Source organism: Semicossyphus pulcher, unplaced genomic scaffold, assembly GCF_022749685.1.
Source record: "Semicossyphus pulcher isolate SPU_LCO1_2020_fin unplaced genomic scaffold, fSemPul1.0.p SCAF_11, whole genome shotgun sequence".
Taxonomy (NCBI): Eukaryota; Metazoa; Chordata; class Actinopteri; order Labriformes; family Labridae; genus Semicossyphus; species Semicossyphus pulcher.
The window spans coordinates 11367138-11384426 of record NW_027211615.1 but is presented as its reverse complement, the minus strand read 5'-3'; the positions used below and the strand labels follow the sequence as shown (position 1 = coordinate 11384426).

At 41.5% G+C, this 17289-nt stretch overlaps 1 protein-coding gene across 1 annotated transcript in view; it reads left to right on the top strand.

The window, feature by feature from the left end:
* Window positions 1–17289, top strand: part of akap12b (A kinase (PRKA) anchor protein 12b) — a 47839-nt gene that overhangs the window by 18422 nt on the left and 12128 nt on the right. Inside the window, exon 2 of the mRNA XM_069686853.1 lies at window positions 4494–4569. Within this exon, the coding sequence (XP_069542954.1) occupies window positions 4494–4569 (76 nt within the window). The remainder of the gene's footprint in view (window positions 1–4493; window positions 4570–17289) is intronic.

Below are 17289 nucleotides of genomic sequence, written 5' to 3'. Positions count from 1 at the left end.
CCACAAAGGATGTCTATCCAAAGAAAAAAAGAAGCAGGCCTTTGGTCCTTGCTTAACAGTTTTTGACAATGAGAAAAATAATGAATATCCTCAGCCTTATCCTTTAATGTGAATGGCTGGGATTCGTGATTTAAGTCTTTAAAGTGTATCTTTACCTGTATGCCACTTATAGCAATTGCCTGTTTAAATTATTTCATTCAATTTAATTAAACAAAGCAGACAGCCGTTTCTTTAAAGTCTGCAGGGTGACTCAGCTTTTACAGTAAGTGCCACAGAAGTCTCTTCGCTGACAGACACCAAGTGAGTAATGGATGTTAAACACTCAAGTGAAAGAGGCTGCGGCGAGCAGAGGAGGGAAATCATCCTTTGTGTTTAGACTCTTGTGATAAATGAGGATGAGACCAAGAACAAATCAGCTCTAGAAGACACCGAATGGACTAGACGTGCTTTCGGCCACCTCCTCTACACATAAATCTAAAATCTAAATGAAAAGCTAAATACTGTTAAAACAATTTCAAAAGGAGTCACTGTGAAACCATCGAAAGTTCAGAAAGTCAATGAGAAGGATGCTGTAAGTTACTTCTGCTAAGCTAAACCAACCTGACCTAGCTAACATGGCTACTGCTAGCTCATCAATAACCGAGCAGAACATCCTGGCTGCAATCCAGACTCGCGCTCTGAAAGACTCACTGAGTTGGAGGCATCCTTTTTCGGTTGTTCAAAGCTCCCTGACCCTCAACCCTAATCAACGACCTGGAGAGTGCCCAGGTCGCGGATCGCTGGCCTCGAGCGCCATTGCACGGAGCTCCGTGCAGAGAACACCACGATGCGTGACAGGAACAAACCAAAAGAGCTATGCAATATAATAAGAGAGGCATGAGTTTAAATAGTTCACTGATACTTTGGCCCTGTTGTAGTTTTATATATGAGTAAACATGTTTTGTGACCTTCTTTAGTGCTTTTTCTACAGCAGGCCCAGGTCTGTCTGATGGTGACATCAGACTGTGACGCAGCAGAAAAGAGACCAAAAGGAGTTTACTGAAGGTCTGAAAAACCTACGTCAACATGCTAATTTCGGTGGGAAAAGGGTATAAGAGCCTCAGGGTTTGCATATACATTCGACCCTGACAAAATGTTAAGTTTATATATCTATATATTAAAGGATAACTACATTGTATCTCATTTCGTGGCTGCCGGCCGGTGCTCCCTCCCTGAATACTCGATCGATTTCAATAAGTGTTGTCTTCACTAGTCACTTACACACAAACACATGGGAAAATAGTGTCTAGTTTGAAATATCCCGAAGTTATCCTTTAATCTTTTGTCCTAATCCTTAATCAAATTGGTTTTCCTAGAGCGTCCTGTCCAAGATTGGCAGCAATAACCTTTTACAAGATCAGAATGACACGGAAATGGATCATTATCAATAAAATTGGCAGTTAGACTAAAGAAAAGACCGCATCAAAGACCTCTAAAGATTTAGCATGTGACTCAAATAACATCATCAAACTCGCTGCAGTTAAATAAAAGATGTTGTCTTTTTCATTCCATGCATTCCTCTTCTTCTTCCATGTCAAAGCGTGACACCTACATCACCCAAAATGCAACTCATCTGCAGACAATTTGGTTCAAGTCTTGTTATGCTAGTAGCTGCTAACGTAGCCTCAAGTTTGTAGCCTCAAGCGGAGATGTGGGGTGGGCTACAGATGTCTGATAGGCTCACTTCTTTCCAACTCCAAACCTCCAGATTCCCATCATTTTCAAAGCTGTTGTCTTTTGCACAGTGGGATTACTTGAGGCCATTTATCAGATTTCAAAGAGCTCCCTTTGGAGCTACAAAACGGTTTATATAACTGTTTTGACAGATGTAGCAAAACACCCTTAAGACCTTTGATTTGTAAAATTGATGAGGTTCCAGTTTATAGACAACCGAACAGTCTTAAACTACCTGCAGTGTTACATTTCTGCATCATGAATATTATATTTTAAATACTTTTCTATATTCTCTTTCACTGCTCTGAAGGGTCAGTCGTAAATCTCACACTTTCAGCCGTGAGAATATAGCCGCAGTATTTTTGACGCCCAGAAGAAGTTGTGGCATTTGGACAGGGTCAGAGGGGTCTTATGAGGTAACTTAGGGACAGAGCGGGAGAAAGGGTGACCATTTGTGGGGAGGTGGGCTGAAATAAGAGGGCAGAGTCAGGTGTTGGAGGGGGGGGATCTGTGGAATTTTGGAGAAGAGGGCAAAGAATGCTGGGAATGCCAGTCATGAGGTGGACAAGGGGAGGGCGGGTCGCTGCAGGTCTCGAGGTCAGCTGATGGCTCGCACACCAAAACTGATCAGATGTCCTGACGGCTTTAAAAGGACTGAAATGACGCCACCATCCTCCGCTGTGAGAGAGCGTGTAAACCAATCAGCTTTGTATGAGAGTGGATGTAGAAGCTCCTAATGTGCAATTATGAGCTTGTTTTTCCTTCCATAAAAATCTGGCAAAACATTTGATTTAATGCATTTAAACTTGCCGCATTGTCGGTATGCAAGAACACAAAACCCTCTCCTCAAAGTTGGATCCTTGTCATAGACCTGCGTAAAAGGTACAACAACCTATAGGGCCGTCCCCCCGGTCCTCCCTCCCTCCCTCAAACCGGCTCTCACTTTCTTTTTCACATCTTTCAGAGTTTCCCTCCGACCCGTCCCGAGCAGAGAGTCTCCTCTGTGGTGTCATTTTTCAGGGCTTTCCTGCAGGAGTTTGGGCTGTTGGGAACGGAGCCTGAATTGTCCATTAGTTAGATTAGCAGCTCTGTGGGGAGGCTCTGGTTCCCTCTCCCCTGGCCGGGACAGACAAAGCTCTGGCCTGGCTGCCATTGTACAGCTGTCAGTCGGAGCAGGTAGCTACCTCTGTCAGGACCCAGATACTCTGATAAGGTGCTGTGAGTTAAGCTGTGTGTTGCTGACTTGTTAACACACTTGAAGATCTGTAATGGAAAAAAATATCACTTAGTTTATTATTGGGTTTCTTTGTGGAAAATCAGCTGACTGAACAACTGAAGAATGGTTTTAATGATGTGTTGTAGATGTGACCTAATAAGAATTAAACCCTTTTTTGGTCTTTGTCTCGATGTTTTTGTCTTTTAACGATGATTTTTACCGCCTGCTTATAAAACTATTTGTGTAACATAGTAGGAGCACACACACCATTTAAGGCTCTATCAGCATCCTGGCAGCCTGCTTCACTGATTGTAAGACATTATTGGTCGGTTGAGATAACGGCATTTATTTGGTGTGTTGTTGTTTTTGCTATTGTTATTTCATTATCATAGTGTTGCAGGGTTTTATTGAAGGCTGTCGCTGTCTTAAATGCCTTAAAGAAACAGTGTAACATTTAAATAATTACCCTCAGTCGCTTGCTTGCAGAGAGTTTGATGAGGAAACCGGTTAGCATTTAGCTTAGCCTTTTGTAGCTTAAAGTCGAGCTGAAACGGCATTTCGAGAGTATCTAGCTTCCGTATCATGACGTATTTCCCAGTGAAACAGGACGTGCAGGCGGGACATATCATTAGAGGGATTTGATTTGATCGTTGAGAAGTGGGCGTAGACAGATGTTCTCCACAGCGCAGTAGCTAGCTAACTGACCGAGCGTTCTTGGTGCTCTGTGGCTAAATGTTGCAGATTGATTGGTTGAAATTGGTTGGTTCTAGCCTACGTAAGCACACAGGATATTTTTTTTTTACAGGAAGAAAAATTGATCGGATTTTGATATAAGAATACGAAGAAATGGATTTTCTGTATTTTTTTTGGCCTATATTGTCAAATAGATGCACAATATTACCGGGGATGTGATCTAAAAGGATTAAAATGACATTTTTCATTTGACCTCGACTTTAACGTCAAATTAGAAACGAGCCAAAGCAGCTAGACACACTGCAAAATTCATAAAATGATACATCCTATGTTTGTTAAATCTTTAGGCAAACAGAAGGGTAAAAACTACAAGTCTCGTTTTCCCTGAGGAGCTGCTATGCGAAGCTGCTAGGTGAACAGATAAACTCTTGATCACCAAGAGATAGATCCGACATGTGCTCACCTCTAACGCCTTCCAATCCATTTTTCCATGTCTCCTTTCTGCCTACAGGTTAAAAGAATGATAAACATCTTGTTAGTAACTTTTAACCGTTTCAAGCTAGCTGTTTCCACCTGTTGTAGCTCTCTATTCGTAGCTAAGCTAAGCTAACTGCCTCCTGACTCGACATGCAGTTGTGAGGGTAACAATGTAAGCTACTAGCAAGTGAGTTCTGTTTGTATGAGTAGTGTTTCCCCCTGTTTCCTGATATTAGGCTAAGCTAGATAATTGCCTCCCGGCTGACACAGTCTAAGTACTTATCGCACGGTTATGAAAGAGGTATTAATCTCTCTCTCATAAAAAGTGAAACCATCATATTTATCTTAAATTCCTCTTTACTCAAACTGTCTCTTCTTTGTGTGTCTTTTTCAGCCTTTGCAGAAGAATGGACAGATCTCCAGCATGAGCAGCCTGAACGGACACTCGGAGGACAACACGCTGGCAGAAGGTGTGTTCTTGTATATGTCTGCGTCTGCCCCGTCAGTGCTGTTTATTTACAGTGTGTGACTCTGGGCGATGTTCCTGTGCTCGCTGGGGTTAGTAGCAGTGCTGATGTTTGTGTGTGTTTGTGTCTGGGGTTTTGTACTGTTTCTTCAGCAGTGGCAGAAGGTAAGCTTGTTTGTGTGGGGTCAGCTTTCAGTGTGTGTGTGTGTGTGTGTGTGTGTGTGTGCGCATATTTGTGTCTGCAGATGTCTTCATGGCTCTGCGGGATCTACTTGATCCTTAACTAATCCTTTTGTCAACACACAGGGGACACCTACATGGGCTTTCCACATTGGAACCACACACACACTCGCACACACCCACATACCAACATACCTGACTGTGCCCTAACCCATCATACCTTTGCATGTTAATATTAACTCGCATACAAACACATTTTGTTCATGTAAATCTAGTGCCAGGGCCAATGCAAGATGATCAGAGCTGATTACATACCTGCGTGTGAACAGTTGTAGAAATGTGTCGATACATTTGTCAAAACATTAAATAAATTATTTTTTTGTTAAAATATGTCTCTCTTAACCTCTTAATGCTTTTGCAAAGAGCATTGGAAATTAGTAGAAGCTAATAAATGCAGCTAATAACACAAAAGTAGGCCTAACTAGACTGATATTCTTGTAAGGTGGGAATATTTAAAAAGGACCGTCTGTTGTAATGTGAAATAAAGGCACAATAAACATGTTATAATCTGAGGTAATCATTAACTACAAAGTTATTATTATTAACATGTGCTCCAACCTGCTCCGTCCATCCTATCTCCAGAACTCCGTCTGTTTATTTTCTTTTCCATTTCTATCGTGTCCCCCTCAATCTGGGAGGGCTGCAGGGCCCTGTACGCCCTCCCTAAATATTTAGCAGGCCGTGACCCGGGCCCCCGCACAAAGCAACCTGCGCACTTCATAATATGTTGTGGCCCAGGGGAAGGCGTAACCCTATACTACTTAAAACACAGAGATATGTCACATACCACTCTGTCAAATAACCTATTTAATAAGCTATTTAATGAAGCGATTCTGTCCGTTTATAGAGTAACACGATCCCCTCTTCAGAGCAGAGATACAGAGCGTATGAGACGATGTGGCGAGTTGACTCGTGGGGAGTAATTTGGTTGTTGAAATGGTTGCTTCTGTGGACGTGTACTGTAAGTTAATTAGTAACGTGGGAAGATCCGGAGTGGAAAAGAGGGGAACCACATATTGACCTTGTCGGGAATGCTTAGATCTTGTGCACTTATGCATACCCAAAAAGAAGCTGCAGACCATTAGCATTCATCTACACGAAACTTGAGTTGTTTTGTGTTCAGATTAGATCTAATTAAAACTTGTGGATGCAATTTAGATAGGACAGAATAGCCTGTAATATTTCTTTCTGTTTTGTTTGTCCACAAAATCCTTTGATGCTCAATTTAATTTAATCTGATTTCCCTCTGTCCCTGAACACTTGTGATTTCAGTGTGCCTCTTGCTAGATAATTTTTCTCTTGAACCCTGTTGGACTTTTGGTGTTGCTTTACCCCTTCACAATAAAAGCCCAGGAAGAAATCCTCTGTGGAAAAAATGGCCCAAGATTTGGACCTCGTTCAAAATGGAAGAAAATCTACCTAAACCAAAGTTCATACATAAATCTTTAAAATAACATCTTTTAAAAACATCCAGAAGACGTGACACAATCAATAGATTGTGACCCAAATCCAAAAGAGCACCAACACTTACACAAACAGCTTTGGTCAAAAAATAGAAGCAGTATGAGTGATTTGTTTTCCTGCATGTCACTCTTCAAAGTCTTCTCAACTAAAAAAAAACACAATTTTTCCCTGTTATATTAAAACTCTGCAGCAAGAGATCAGAACTGAAAGTAGGTCTGGGAAATTGGAACAGACCTTTTCCAATTAACTAACCAGCTGGCTGATATGCCCCCAAAGGACCTTCGCTCTCTCAAACACAACTAAAAACTGAAGTGAAACTTTGAAAAACAACTGAAGTTGTAAAAAAACTTCAAGGCTACAGATTAAAGCGTTGCAGGGGAGTGAAAGGAAGGGAGATACACAATGGGGGAGAAAAAAAGAGGGAGAAGATAGGGGAGTGGAAGGTATGGTGGGGTTTCACATCCCAGCGCTTCTCTACCCCTTGTGCCCTGCCTGATAACGACAGCAGTGCATTGTGGGAGACAGGAAGAGGAGAGGAATCTTTCTGATAACAAACGAACAACAACAAAAGGCAGGCTGCAGATCAAAAAGACTGACGCATGAGCAAACAGACACGTGCGCGAGGACACACAAACGCAAACACACACCCATAATCTGCCTCTATCAGGTAAAGCAGAGTGTTTACAGTTTGAAGACCGGCCTGGTGGTGAAAACGCCCAAAACACATCGCACACACTCTGGATAACAAGACAGCTCACAGTATTGTTTAAACAGTTGCTCCATATCTGTAAAAAGCAGTCTGTGTCCATCTATAATATCTAATTTGTAGACAGGAGTTGAAACATATTTGAAAAACTTACACTATCAAACTCTTCTGCAGACATTTATGGGCATTTTTAGTGAGGAAGTCGGTTACTGCAAGTCTAGTTTGACTGTATAAAAGCAAAGAGCAAGTATATACATTGCAGCAAAAATATTTGACTCTATCGTCTATCACGGAGTGTTTAATTGAATTATCTAAAGTATTTGTTTAAATGGTATCAAAGTATGAGGATGGTGTGGAGTTACATTTTCCATTCGGTCCAGCAGAAGCTGACCCCTTTGTAAATGTAAACAATCAGTCTGCTGGTTCACATGAGGTGACCGTGCCTTGCGAACAGGATGTGGTGATTGTATTTTGGTCTTTAAATGAAGTGATGTTACTCCTTTTGCTAAACTGTGCAAAAAAACAACAACTTTGTCCCTGGAGGCCAGATCTGCATAAAACAAAGATAAATATTGTCTCAAAGAGTTTGTGAAAATCATTCTTGAAGTTTGTTTCAGCCGTCTTTGAGTGCCAGATGGTCTGAGAAAGCTCAGGCAGGAGGGTTTAGGAATGCAGAGTTTACACAGAGTTATTAGACGGAGAGGAACTAAATAAATATTACATGGAAGTAGAGTTTGGAGGAGGGCGCTCAAAAATGTTTCTTGGTTGAGAGAAAAGAAAGGCAGGCAAAGAGGGAGAGCCAGGAGGAGTACAAGTAGATAAGGAAAAAGACAGAGAAACACTTTCACTATGTTTACAAGGCGGCCATTTTCCTCTGAAGTCACACTCAGGGTGGGGAGCTTAAATGTTGTGCCCAATGATTTATATTAAAGTTAAAATAACATATTTGATAACCCATTAGCTCAGACAACAGCTATGTAGCATTTAATCACTAGCTAGCATTACAGTTTGATAGTGTTAAACAATACGATAATAAAGGTGTACATTCCTAGCTAATGGTGTTGTTAGCTAATGGTAACTATTGTCAGCTCCAAATAGGTCATCACATATGTTGCTTTTGCTTGAATTGTGGCCCAATGTTTCTCCTTATATCACTATCCATTATCTTTTCATATACTGCTATGTGCTAGGTTTCTCGCCAAATAAATGTAGGGAGTCTGACAAATGATTAGCAATGATTGATTGATTGATTAGCAACTGAGAAGTAAAATATGGAGGGACAAACATAATTCAAGTTAAAAAAATGTATTTGATAACCACACCCCTGGACAACAGCTAATGTAAGCACTAAAACGGTTCCTAGCTAACATTACTGTTGGCTAAAATTACTGCTACCCTTAGCTAACGTTACCATTAGCTATCATTATCCTTAGCTAGGATTGTACACCTTTCCTTTTATAATTCAAGTTAAAACAACGTATTTGATAACGTATTTGGTAGGCTACCGCTGGACAACAGCTAATGTAAGCATCAAACTGGTTCCTTAGCTAACATTACTGTTGGCTAACATTACTGCTATCCTTAGCTGGCATTACCATTAGATATCACTACCTTTAGCTAGGAGTGTACATTCCTAGCTTCACTTTCATAATTTAAGTAAAAACACATATTTGATAACCTACCTAATGTTAGTACCCAACCACCTCCTAGCTAACATTACCATTTGTTTGGAATGTAGGCCCTTACTGTCTTACTGTGTAAACCGTAATGTTAGCTAGGAATGGTTAAGTGCTAACATTAGCTGTTGCCCCACGATAGCTGAGAGGTTATCAAATATGCTACTTTACCTTGAATTATGGGTATAAATTTTATTTAAAAAAAATTTTTTTTATATAATTTGCAACTTTGAACAAAGTGATGCTACACTTTGATCTTAATAATAGCATTTTAGCTACTCACCATGAGCTGCAGATGAAAATGGCTGCCGTGTGTTGTCAGAAAGAAACTAGTCTTTAATTCTAGTTTCCTTTATGTGTACAACTTTGAAGAATATAACAGAAACCGTGTTGTTTCTTCAAGTTTAACCATATAAGTATCAATACGTTTTGTACATAAAAGCCTCTATGTGTGTGTGGATTTGCTAGTTTCAGGGGTGTGGGTGGACGGGGTGCAGTGCGAGCCCAAAGACTGACATCATAGCTGATGTAATTCACTGGCCGCAGTGTTGACGGTCCCTCCCAGATGGCTCACAGACTTTTAAAGAGGGCAGATGAAGTTTTCTGGAAAGCTTTACAGAGGGAGAATGCTGACTGTGTTCGTGTGTGAGTGTGTCCACAGCAGTTTGTGTTTATTTGTAGGAACGCTGGACAACACTCATAGGTCAAATACGCTAAGTCAAATATGCTTTTCAGTTTGTTAAGTCTTTACCAAGGGACCAGATGGGTGCGGGTCAGCTTATTAAATTCATTGTCATTGAATTAATTCATTAAACGTCGTCAGATCCAAAGGGTTATAAAGGAGCGTTGACATTTGAAACTTTGCATGTGCTTGAACGGCCAATCAAACAGTATATTGGTGGAAAACACATGATTTTATAACGTAGTTTATATCTGTTCCAGTGTTTGTTTTGTGGCATCTTTATGGAAAACACAACTGATATATTAATCAATTAAATCAGAGTTATTAACAATGTGTCTGAAAAATAAGACATATCTATGTGTGTCATGAATGATTCACCACTGGCGTCTCTTTCTGCTACATTTTTATTCCTTTTTGGTCACAGGTGTTAACTTTTACGAGTTGAGCATATTGCAGTCTCTTTGTATTGTACGTGTGTGCGTGTATTTATGTGCGTGTGGCCATGATTTCACTCCAGGATGGACTTACTTAGGCTTGGCTCGAGGGACGTACATTGTCCTGTTGCCAAAACGTTCATCATGCTCGAGGAAGGGACCTCTCCCTTCACTTAAGCTCTGTCTGATCTCTGCCAACAAGGCATTACGTTGTACAGTCATCATAACACAAAACAGACGCCGCATTTTCGCCCTACATTCCACCTGACAATACTCATAACAGGGCACGTTTCCTAGAAGGATGTACTACTAACACTATTGTCCTTGGTTTTTACGGCATTTGCACTGATGCTGATCCATCAACTTGCAGTAAGTCGTCAGGATGATTTCTCCATCTCAGATAAAGGAAGTGATCCCACAGGAAAGTGTTAGCGAGCCAGAGTTTTAGATCAGAGTGCTTAAAAGGGCCCTCAGCCCCTCAACATCCATCATGGCCCAATCAGTAGTTCAATTATACTCATCCGTGCTGCATGTTTTATTCAGTCCTTTGTTATAAAGTGGAGGCTCCGAGGCTACACTCCAGGGCAGGAGAGGTTAGGAGTCTATTAGGAAGCTGCCATTTGTCAATTCCTGTCTCAGCATCTTGACTGATCAGACAGAAGGTATTACTCCTCCTGCTCAAATACACGTGCAGCAGGTAACAGAAGCATACTCACCATGTGTAGCTTGTTCAATGAAGCTTCAGTAAATTCTGATAGACCATAAGCAAAAAACAGATCCTCCTGTTTCTATTTCCCCATAAAATGTTAGATGGTTTCTTTAAACACCAAATGTAACAGAGTAAGACTTACTTTTCCTCGACACTCATCAAACACCTTCCAGCCGCCTCACAATTCATAAATGTTCATGTCAGGATTTTAACGTTGAGTATCTTATGTCTGTAGAAAGCTTTATTTATTAAACTAGAACAGTGTAATAACATCTTAGTTGAGTGTGCTGCTAGGCGTTGGTGAAACAAGACAAGCTAGCATGCTGATGTAAAGCAGAAAGTTTAGCATATTAGGATGCTAACATTGGCTAATTAGCAACAAACACAAAGTTAAAAAAGTCCGGAATCATCAAAATTATGAAGCCACAATTCATCCTGGGGGGTACATGGCGGTGGTTACCAAATTCTTTTGGTTTTTGAGACATTTATTCAAAAACCACAAACCTCACCCTCATTGTGTCACTAAACAAAAAGTATCACCAAGTCATCAGGATTCATCATCTGTGGACCATGTATGTCTGTTCTTAATTTAATGGCAATACAATCTCTACTTTTCAGTCTGGACCAAAGTGATTGACAGACTGAACACAACTGTTTAAACACTCTTTGACTCACATTTGTAACAGAGCCTCTGATTGGTGGAAAGTTAAAGGCACCAGGTAGTGGCTAAGTGAGCGGCTAACAGTTTTCAGCATGGATAAATAATCACAATAAGACATTAAGTGTTCGATTTGTTATTATGGATTCATTAGAGTCTCATTAAACACGCTGTACTTTGAGCCTGGTTCAGGTAGCTAATGAACGAGAGATGATCGCACCAGAGCCTCATCAGAATAGCGCTTCTGTCTGCTTCACAGCAAAATAAAAAGTAAGTCTCTACTAGCACGCAGCGTTCTGGATATATTAAAGGTAGAGTAAACGATACTCTCCGATGTTAGACCTATGAAGATCAATATTTGGTGATGTACGTGTCAGCGCCAGAAGGGGAAGAAGGTTGATTGGTCAAATTTGCAGAAAAATTGCAGAGATCGGCCAAAATTGCAAGGTCGTGAAAAAGTTGCGGGAATTGGCTGAAGTGTAACTTCCTGGAGGGACAGTTACAGGGTATGTTGCTAATTATTGTTTTTATGGCCGCTTTTGTTTTTGTACACTACATTACTCTTGCTCATGGTCTCAAGTGACTTTAATTGGGCATTTACAAGCATAAATACGAAAGCAGATGCTTTTTATTCCATTGTGTAAGTGCTCATCTTATAAACCAAAAGATGTGGACTGTTGAATGCTCACACAATGTGTCCAAAATACACCATAATCCCAACATGAGGTTAACATTTCCTAAGGAGTGCATCTGTATGAGTATTGAGTAAAATATCCCAGCTAGTGGTCCTTAAAATTACAGTAATAAGGTCAAACTCATGGTAGACTCCCACCAGGGCTCCTCAGACCCCCCCAGGACCCACTCGTCTCCACAGGCGCTCCTCTCTCATCTTTCCCGGCATCAGGGAACCTAATCTCCCTCCTCAACCCCTAACCTCCCCCAGGCACACGGAGGATTGAGAGAAAGGAACAGGAATGTGACGCCTCCCCTCTTCTTCTTCTGCTCCTTCTTTAATGGCACTGTTCCCCCTGTTACATGCAGCAAGAATCCATTTACTGTAATAAGTCATTTGTAAATGGCAATTAATGATAAAATCATTAAATTCGTGCCAAGAATGTGTCAGAGAGGTGAGGTTTTTCATTTGCCTCTTATGTAAGTGTAATCCTCTCTGTGCTGGATGTGTGATACGTCAGCTATCTGCCTTATTCCACCTTCTCTTAAGTTAAGCACATTTGTTTCAAGGAAAGTCCCAAAACGTGTTGTGAAATCAAGGAGAATTACACTCAGTCCGTTGGCGACTTGAAGAAAAATTTGATTTAAACACCCAGTTGGGATTAAATTACTTGTAAAGATGAACGCTTTTAGAGTGTAGATCTAACACAGGTTGATGGATCTTGGCCAAATGCTAAAGCGAAGCAGAGCTGCGCCTGAGAGTGAGGTAAGAAACACGGATAAGCAGCCAGGAAGGAAGAAAGGAAGAGCATTTTTGGGTGAGTTCTTGGAACCACAGCTGGGCAGGGAACCATCTCTTTGGCTCAGAGACGACGAGCTCAGACCATCATCTTTCTACCATTGTGAAAAAGCTTCTATCTATATTTGAATACACACAATCATCTCTGTGAATCAAAACACACATCAAACATTGCATACTTGTCAAACCGGCAATTTGCAACCGCTTTGAAAACACTGCGGTTTAAATGTGGATCATTTCCAAGGCTTTTCAGGCTTCTTAAGATCTCCACTTCCCCGTTTTTACAATCCCGTCTGCACTACAAGACAACATGATGCATAACAACAACTGGAATGCCAAATTGCTGGTGCAGATATTCCAGGAATGCAAGAATAACAGATGTCAAAGGCTGCCTAAACATACCCCTCCGATAGAAATGCTGCTCCTCACTCACATTTAAAGGCCGTGTTTATCTCGGAAGAATTCAACTCGACCGCTAGGAAGACCAACATTAAGGAAAGCATGCATACTTTATCTTAAATGTAATTGTTTCCTGTTGCGTGCAGGGTTATATTGTTTTTTTGGATCCAACACTTTCATTCTTAATGATGAAAGCTGCAAAAATAAACAAAACTTGGTCCTGAAATACTCAAATCTGAGACGTCACAGCTACATTGTTCATCTCATCACGTAACATTTATTCATAATCTCAGCAGGAAAGGGCGGAAAGGCCGTCGGACGCACCGTGCAGGGTACAGAATGAAACGTAACTCGAGGAAACGTGCAGAAGGAAGAGGAAGCAGTGATGTCAAGAAATGACTGCGTTTCCTGTCCGACATTCTTATCCATCCCTCTGGCCCCACGCACACACACACAGAGGAGGAGGGGTGAGGATGTGTGTGAGGGGGGTTAAGAGGATAGAAGAGACAGAGGGAGAAAGTGGTGGAGAGAGAGAAGGATTAAAAAGGACTGGAGTGTGGATTTGGGAGATAAAAAACGACTGTGAAATGAGAAAAACTGCTTAAAAAGAAGAAGAAAGGAGAAGCAGTGAATGAAAAATCTCTCTGATCTCCGTTTCACACACTCGCAGCCCTCATTTCCCTTTCCTCCAATTATTTCAACATCATCCCATCCAGTTCTTGGAAGAGAAGGAGGCGTTTTCTTCTGCGCTGTCCGATGATGTCATTCATTTCTTTGCATGCAACAAAAAGGACCCTCCGCCCAGCATCCCCCAACCCCCAACCCCCCACACCCACCAGACCATTCAGGACCCCTCCTCAAACATTCCTGAACTCAGGCACGTTTTCAGATTTTTTTGAGATATGTGGGGCGTCAACCCCCCAGACTTGGCCCTGTTTTCTCTGGACTTAACTCCAGTTTAAATCCAAAAAGTGCTGTGATGGCAGCCTGCTTGGATTGAATTAGACTGTATGTAATAAAAGGAAAAGAAAAACAAGATAAAAAGTGATCCTTTTACATCCTGGTCTCCACTTTTACTCCTGCATGAGTAGCTTTAAAGATCATTTAACTCCACTGTAGCTGAATGTTTCATACATAATTATCTGCGGTTAATAGAAGAGGTGATGTCTTCTCTGAGAGAGTAAGACCTCATTATTTATGTTGCACCAGATCATTTATACACATTTCAACATCACATATTTGAGATCTTTGGAAACTCTTGATTTCCATTCAATGTTCTTTAATATCGATTGATAATTTCATTACTTTGGAATCAAAAATTAAGATTTTTCTGCTTCTCAGATGTGAATATTTTATGGTGTGTTACCCCTTTCCCACCGAAATTATCACGTTGACGCAGGTTTTTCAGACCCGGAAAGACCCGCTAATAAATAAAGAGTGTCTCTTTTCCCATTGCCAGTGAAGTATCCTCCTTTTGGTCTCATTTCTGCTGCGTTAACGTCTGCTGTCACAAACGTGCCAGAAACAGGGTTAGTTAACAATAGATGGCACAAAGAACTTACATTATACTCTTTGGTGAGCAGCTTGGAGGCCAGTGAAGATGTTACAGTGGTTAGGTCTTTATTATATCTATTACTCATTCAGTCTGTGTATCAAACTCGGCGCCGACGAATTTGGAACGATGTTCGAGTGCTGCTTGGACGGAGCCGATCGGAGCCGAGGCGATATTTACCCGGGTCTACTGCAGAGTCATTTGACCCGGGTCTGAAAGTCGATTGTAGCCTTTCTCACTAAGCCAAAAAGACGGTGTTAGCAGGTTTTTTGACCAGTGGGAAGGCGGCCATGATCTCCTGAGATAGTAAATTGTGTACCTGCTAGCTTTGGTCTGTATGTCTGTCAACACGTTTTGCAATGTGCTCTAGGGCCTTGTGACAGGTCTTTCCAGCTATTTAATTCAATTAGTTATGGAGTTATGGAGGCATTGTTAGTTTGAGCCCTAATCAAATTTAAAGTTAGTTCTGTTGTTTTGAACGGTACTTGGTATTTGTCTGCGGGCTGTTCGGCCCGGGCTGCGGCGGTTTCATAGATTTCAACTGGTTAATGAAATTAGCTCACAAAGAAGCAGAACAGAATCAAACAATATTGATGTGTTTGGAGGCCAGATTTTAATCTTTAATAGTTATGAACAAATGTGTGTCATATATGAGGATTTGGGAAAGATAGTGGTCGAAGTCGGATACATTTGTAAGCAGGATGGATTCAGACAAGTATACATTGACTTCTTAAAATGCGAGCCTTGTCCCGTCGCTCCAAGATGCACCATATGGCCTTAATGACAGTATTTCCCATACAGCTCAGCGTAGCCCGAAGCTGTGCCGACATTAAACCCTCTCAGGATGTATGGAAGTCCAGGAATGTGACTGATGTGTGTGAGTCATACGGCGGAAGTCGGGAGGGGAGAGGAAGACGTGGGGCCGATCCAACAGAGGAACTCTCATCAAACTCTGAATTCCCTTCAGTCTGACTCATGTCCACTCAGCATAATATACAGTACTGTCACAGCGGCCACTGTGGAGTATAATACAGATAGTGAAATGCCGACCACATGAGTCAGTGCAATAACAGAAAGCCTCGGTGATGTGTCACAGAGAAGTTGTTAGTGAATGACTGTGATCAGATGAATCAGTGTTTTAATAACATACCATAGGATCTCACTCTCAACTCGCACTGATGGAATTAAATGAAACACTTTCCAACATCAGCAGCCATGCACAGACTTAACTCGCAAAGGAAAACAAGCGTATTTTTGTCTGTAATGTTATAAACATTAATATTATTATCCTTTCAGACTTTCTCATGTCGTTACCTCCCCGCTCTGCTCCTCTTTTCTCACTCCTACTCGCTCTGATAAAAAGCGTGAAGCCTCCCATTCGCGGTCGAACATCTCAGTATTCACAGCTTTTTGAATTCAGTGGACTTGAGGACACTCACAGGAAGTGATGCTGAATAAAGAGAACTCAATGTGACGTTTTCTGGGGTTGTTTTAGAGCTTTCTGTGGTTGTTTTGTTCTCACCTGATTTAAATTTTAGTTGGGTTACAACATAGAAATTGATTTAGACCTTAAACGTGGAACAATGTGGAGTTAAAGAGGTTCGGGAAACATTTGAAGTAAGAGAAGCACCCAGAAATATTGCACAAGCTGATATTCATCCTGTTCTATGCAACATAACTGCTGTAACTTCACATCCATCCTCATAGTATCTCAGCTTGTCATCAATACATGTCCCCCAGTGTCTGTCCACTGTGCCCACTTTTACAAGCTTGCACATACACACATCGGAGGCGAAGGAGGGGCTTTCAGACGGTACTTGATTACCGCTGTTATCACCCATTTGGGAGCCTTGTGGATGGAATTCACACATTCCTGTGGGACAATGCTGAAGTGTGACAGATCTGATTATGCTGGTATTTACCTGAGGATTTATCTGCATTCCTCCCAGTCTCTTTCCCCCCCTCAGACAAAAGCTGAATTAAATGTGTCTGTATTGGAGTAATTGAGAGGGGCCTATTTACATTCACAGGGGGGGCAGGCGGCAACTCGATGGCAGCCCCCGTTCAAGGTGTGGATGTAGGGTTCTTTGAGGATCCCAAAAGAGAAATTCTATCAGAGAAAATGGGTCAATTTTTAACCCCAAATCAACCAGACTTTGTATGAGTCCACCAAACATTCATTCTCCCCTGCCCTTCTTAACTGGACTAGTAGAAATGTAACGTTTATCTCAGGACTCTTTACATAGAGAGCAAATCTAGACTGCAGTCTTTCACTCCTTTCCCACCAAAGTTAGCGCATTGACACAGGTTTTTTAGACCCGGGAAGACCCGCTAATAAATGCAGATCTCTTTTCCCATTGCTAGTGGAGTATACTATACTGCTTTTGGTCTCTTTTGTGCTGCGTCACCGTCTGACGTCTTACAATATTCTCTTTGGTGAGCAGCTTGGAGGCCAGTGAAGATGTTACGGTGGTTCTTTATTGCATATATTACTCATTCAGTCTGTGTATCAAACTCGACGCCAACAAATTTGGAACGTTGTTGGAGCGCTGCTCGGACGGAGACGGGCAGAATTTGTAGCTGTGCGTGTCATAGCATCGCACCGGAAAGGGAGCGGAGATTAGTGTGTCGACCCAGGTCTGAATGCCGATTTCCCACTAAGCAAGAAAGCCGAGTGTTAGTGGGGTGTTTTGACCAGTGGGAAAGGGGCTTTTGTTATAATTGAGACCCAGC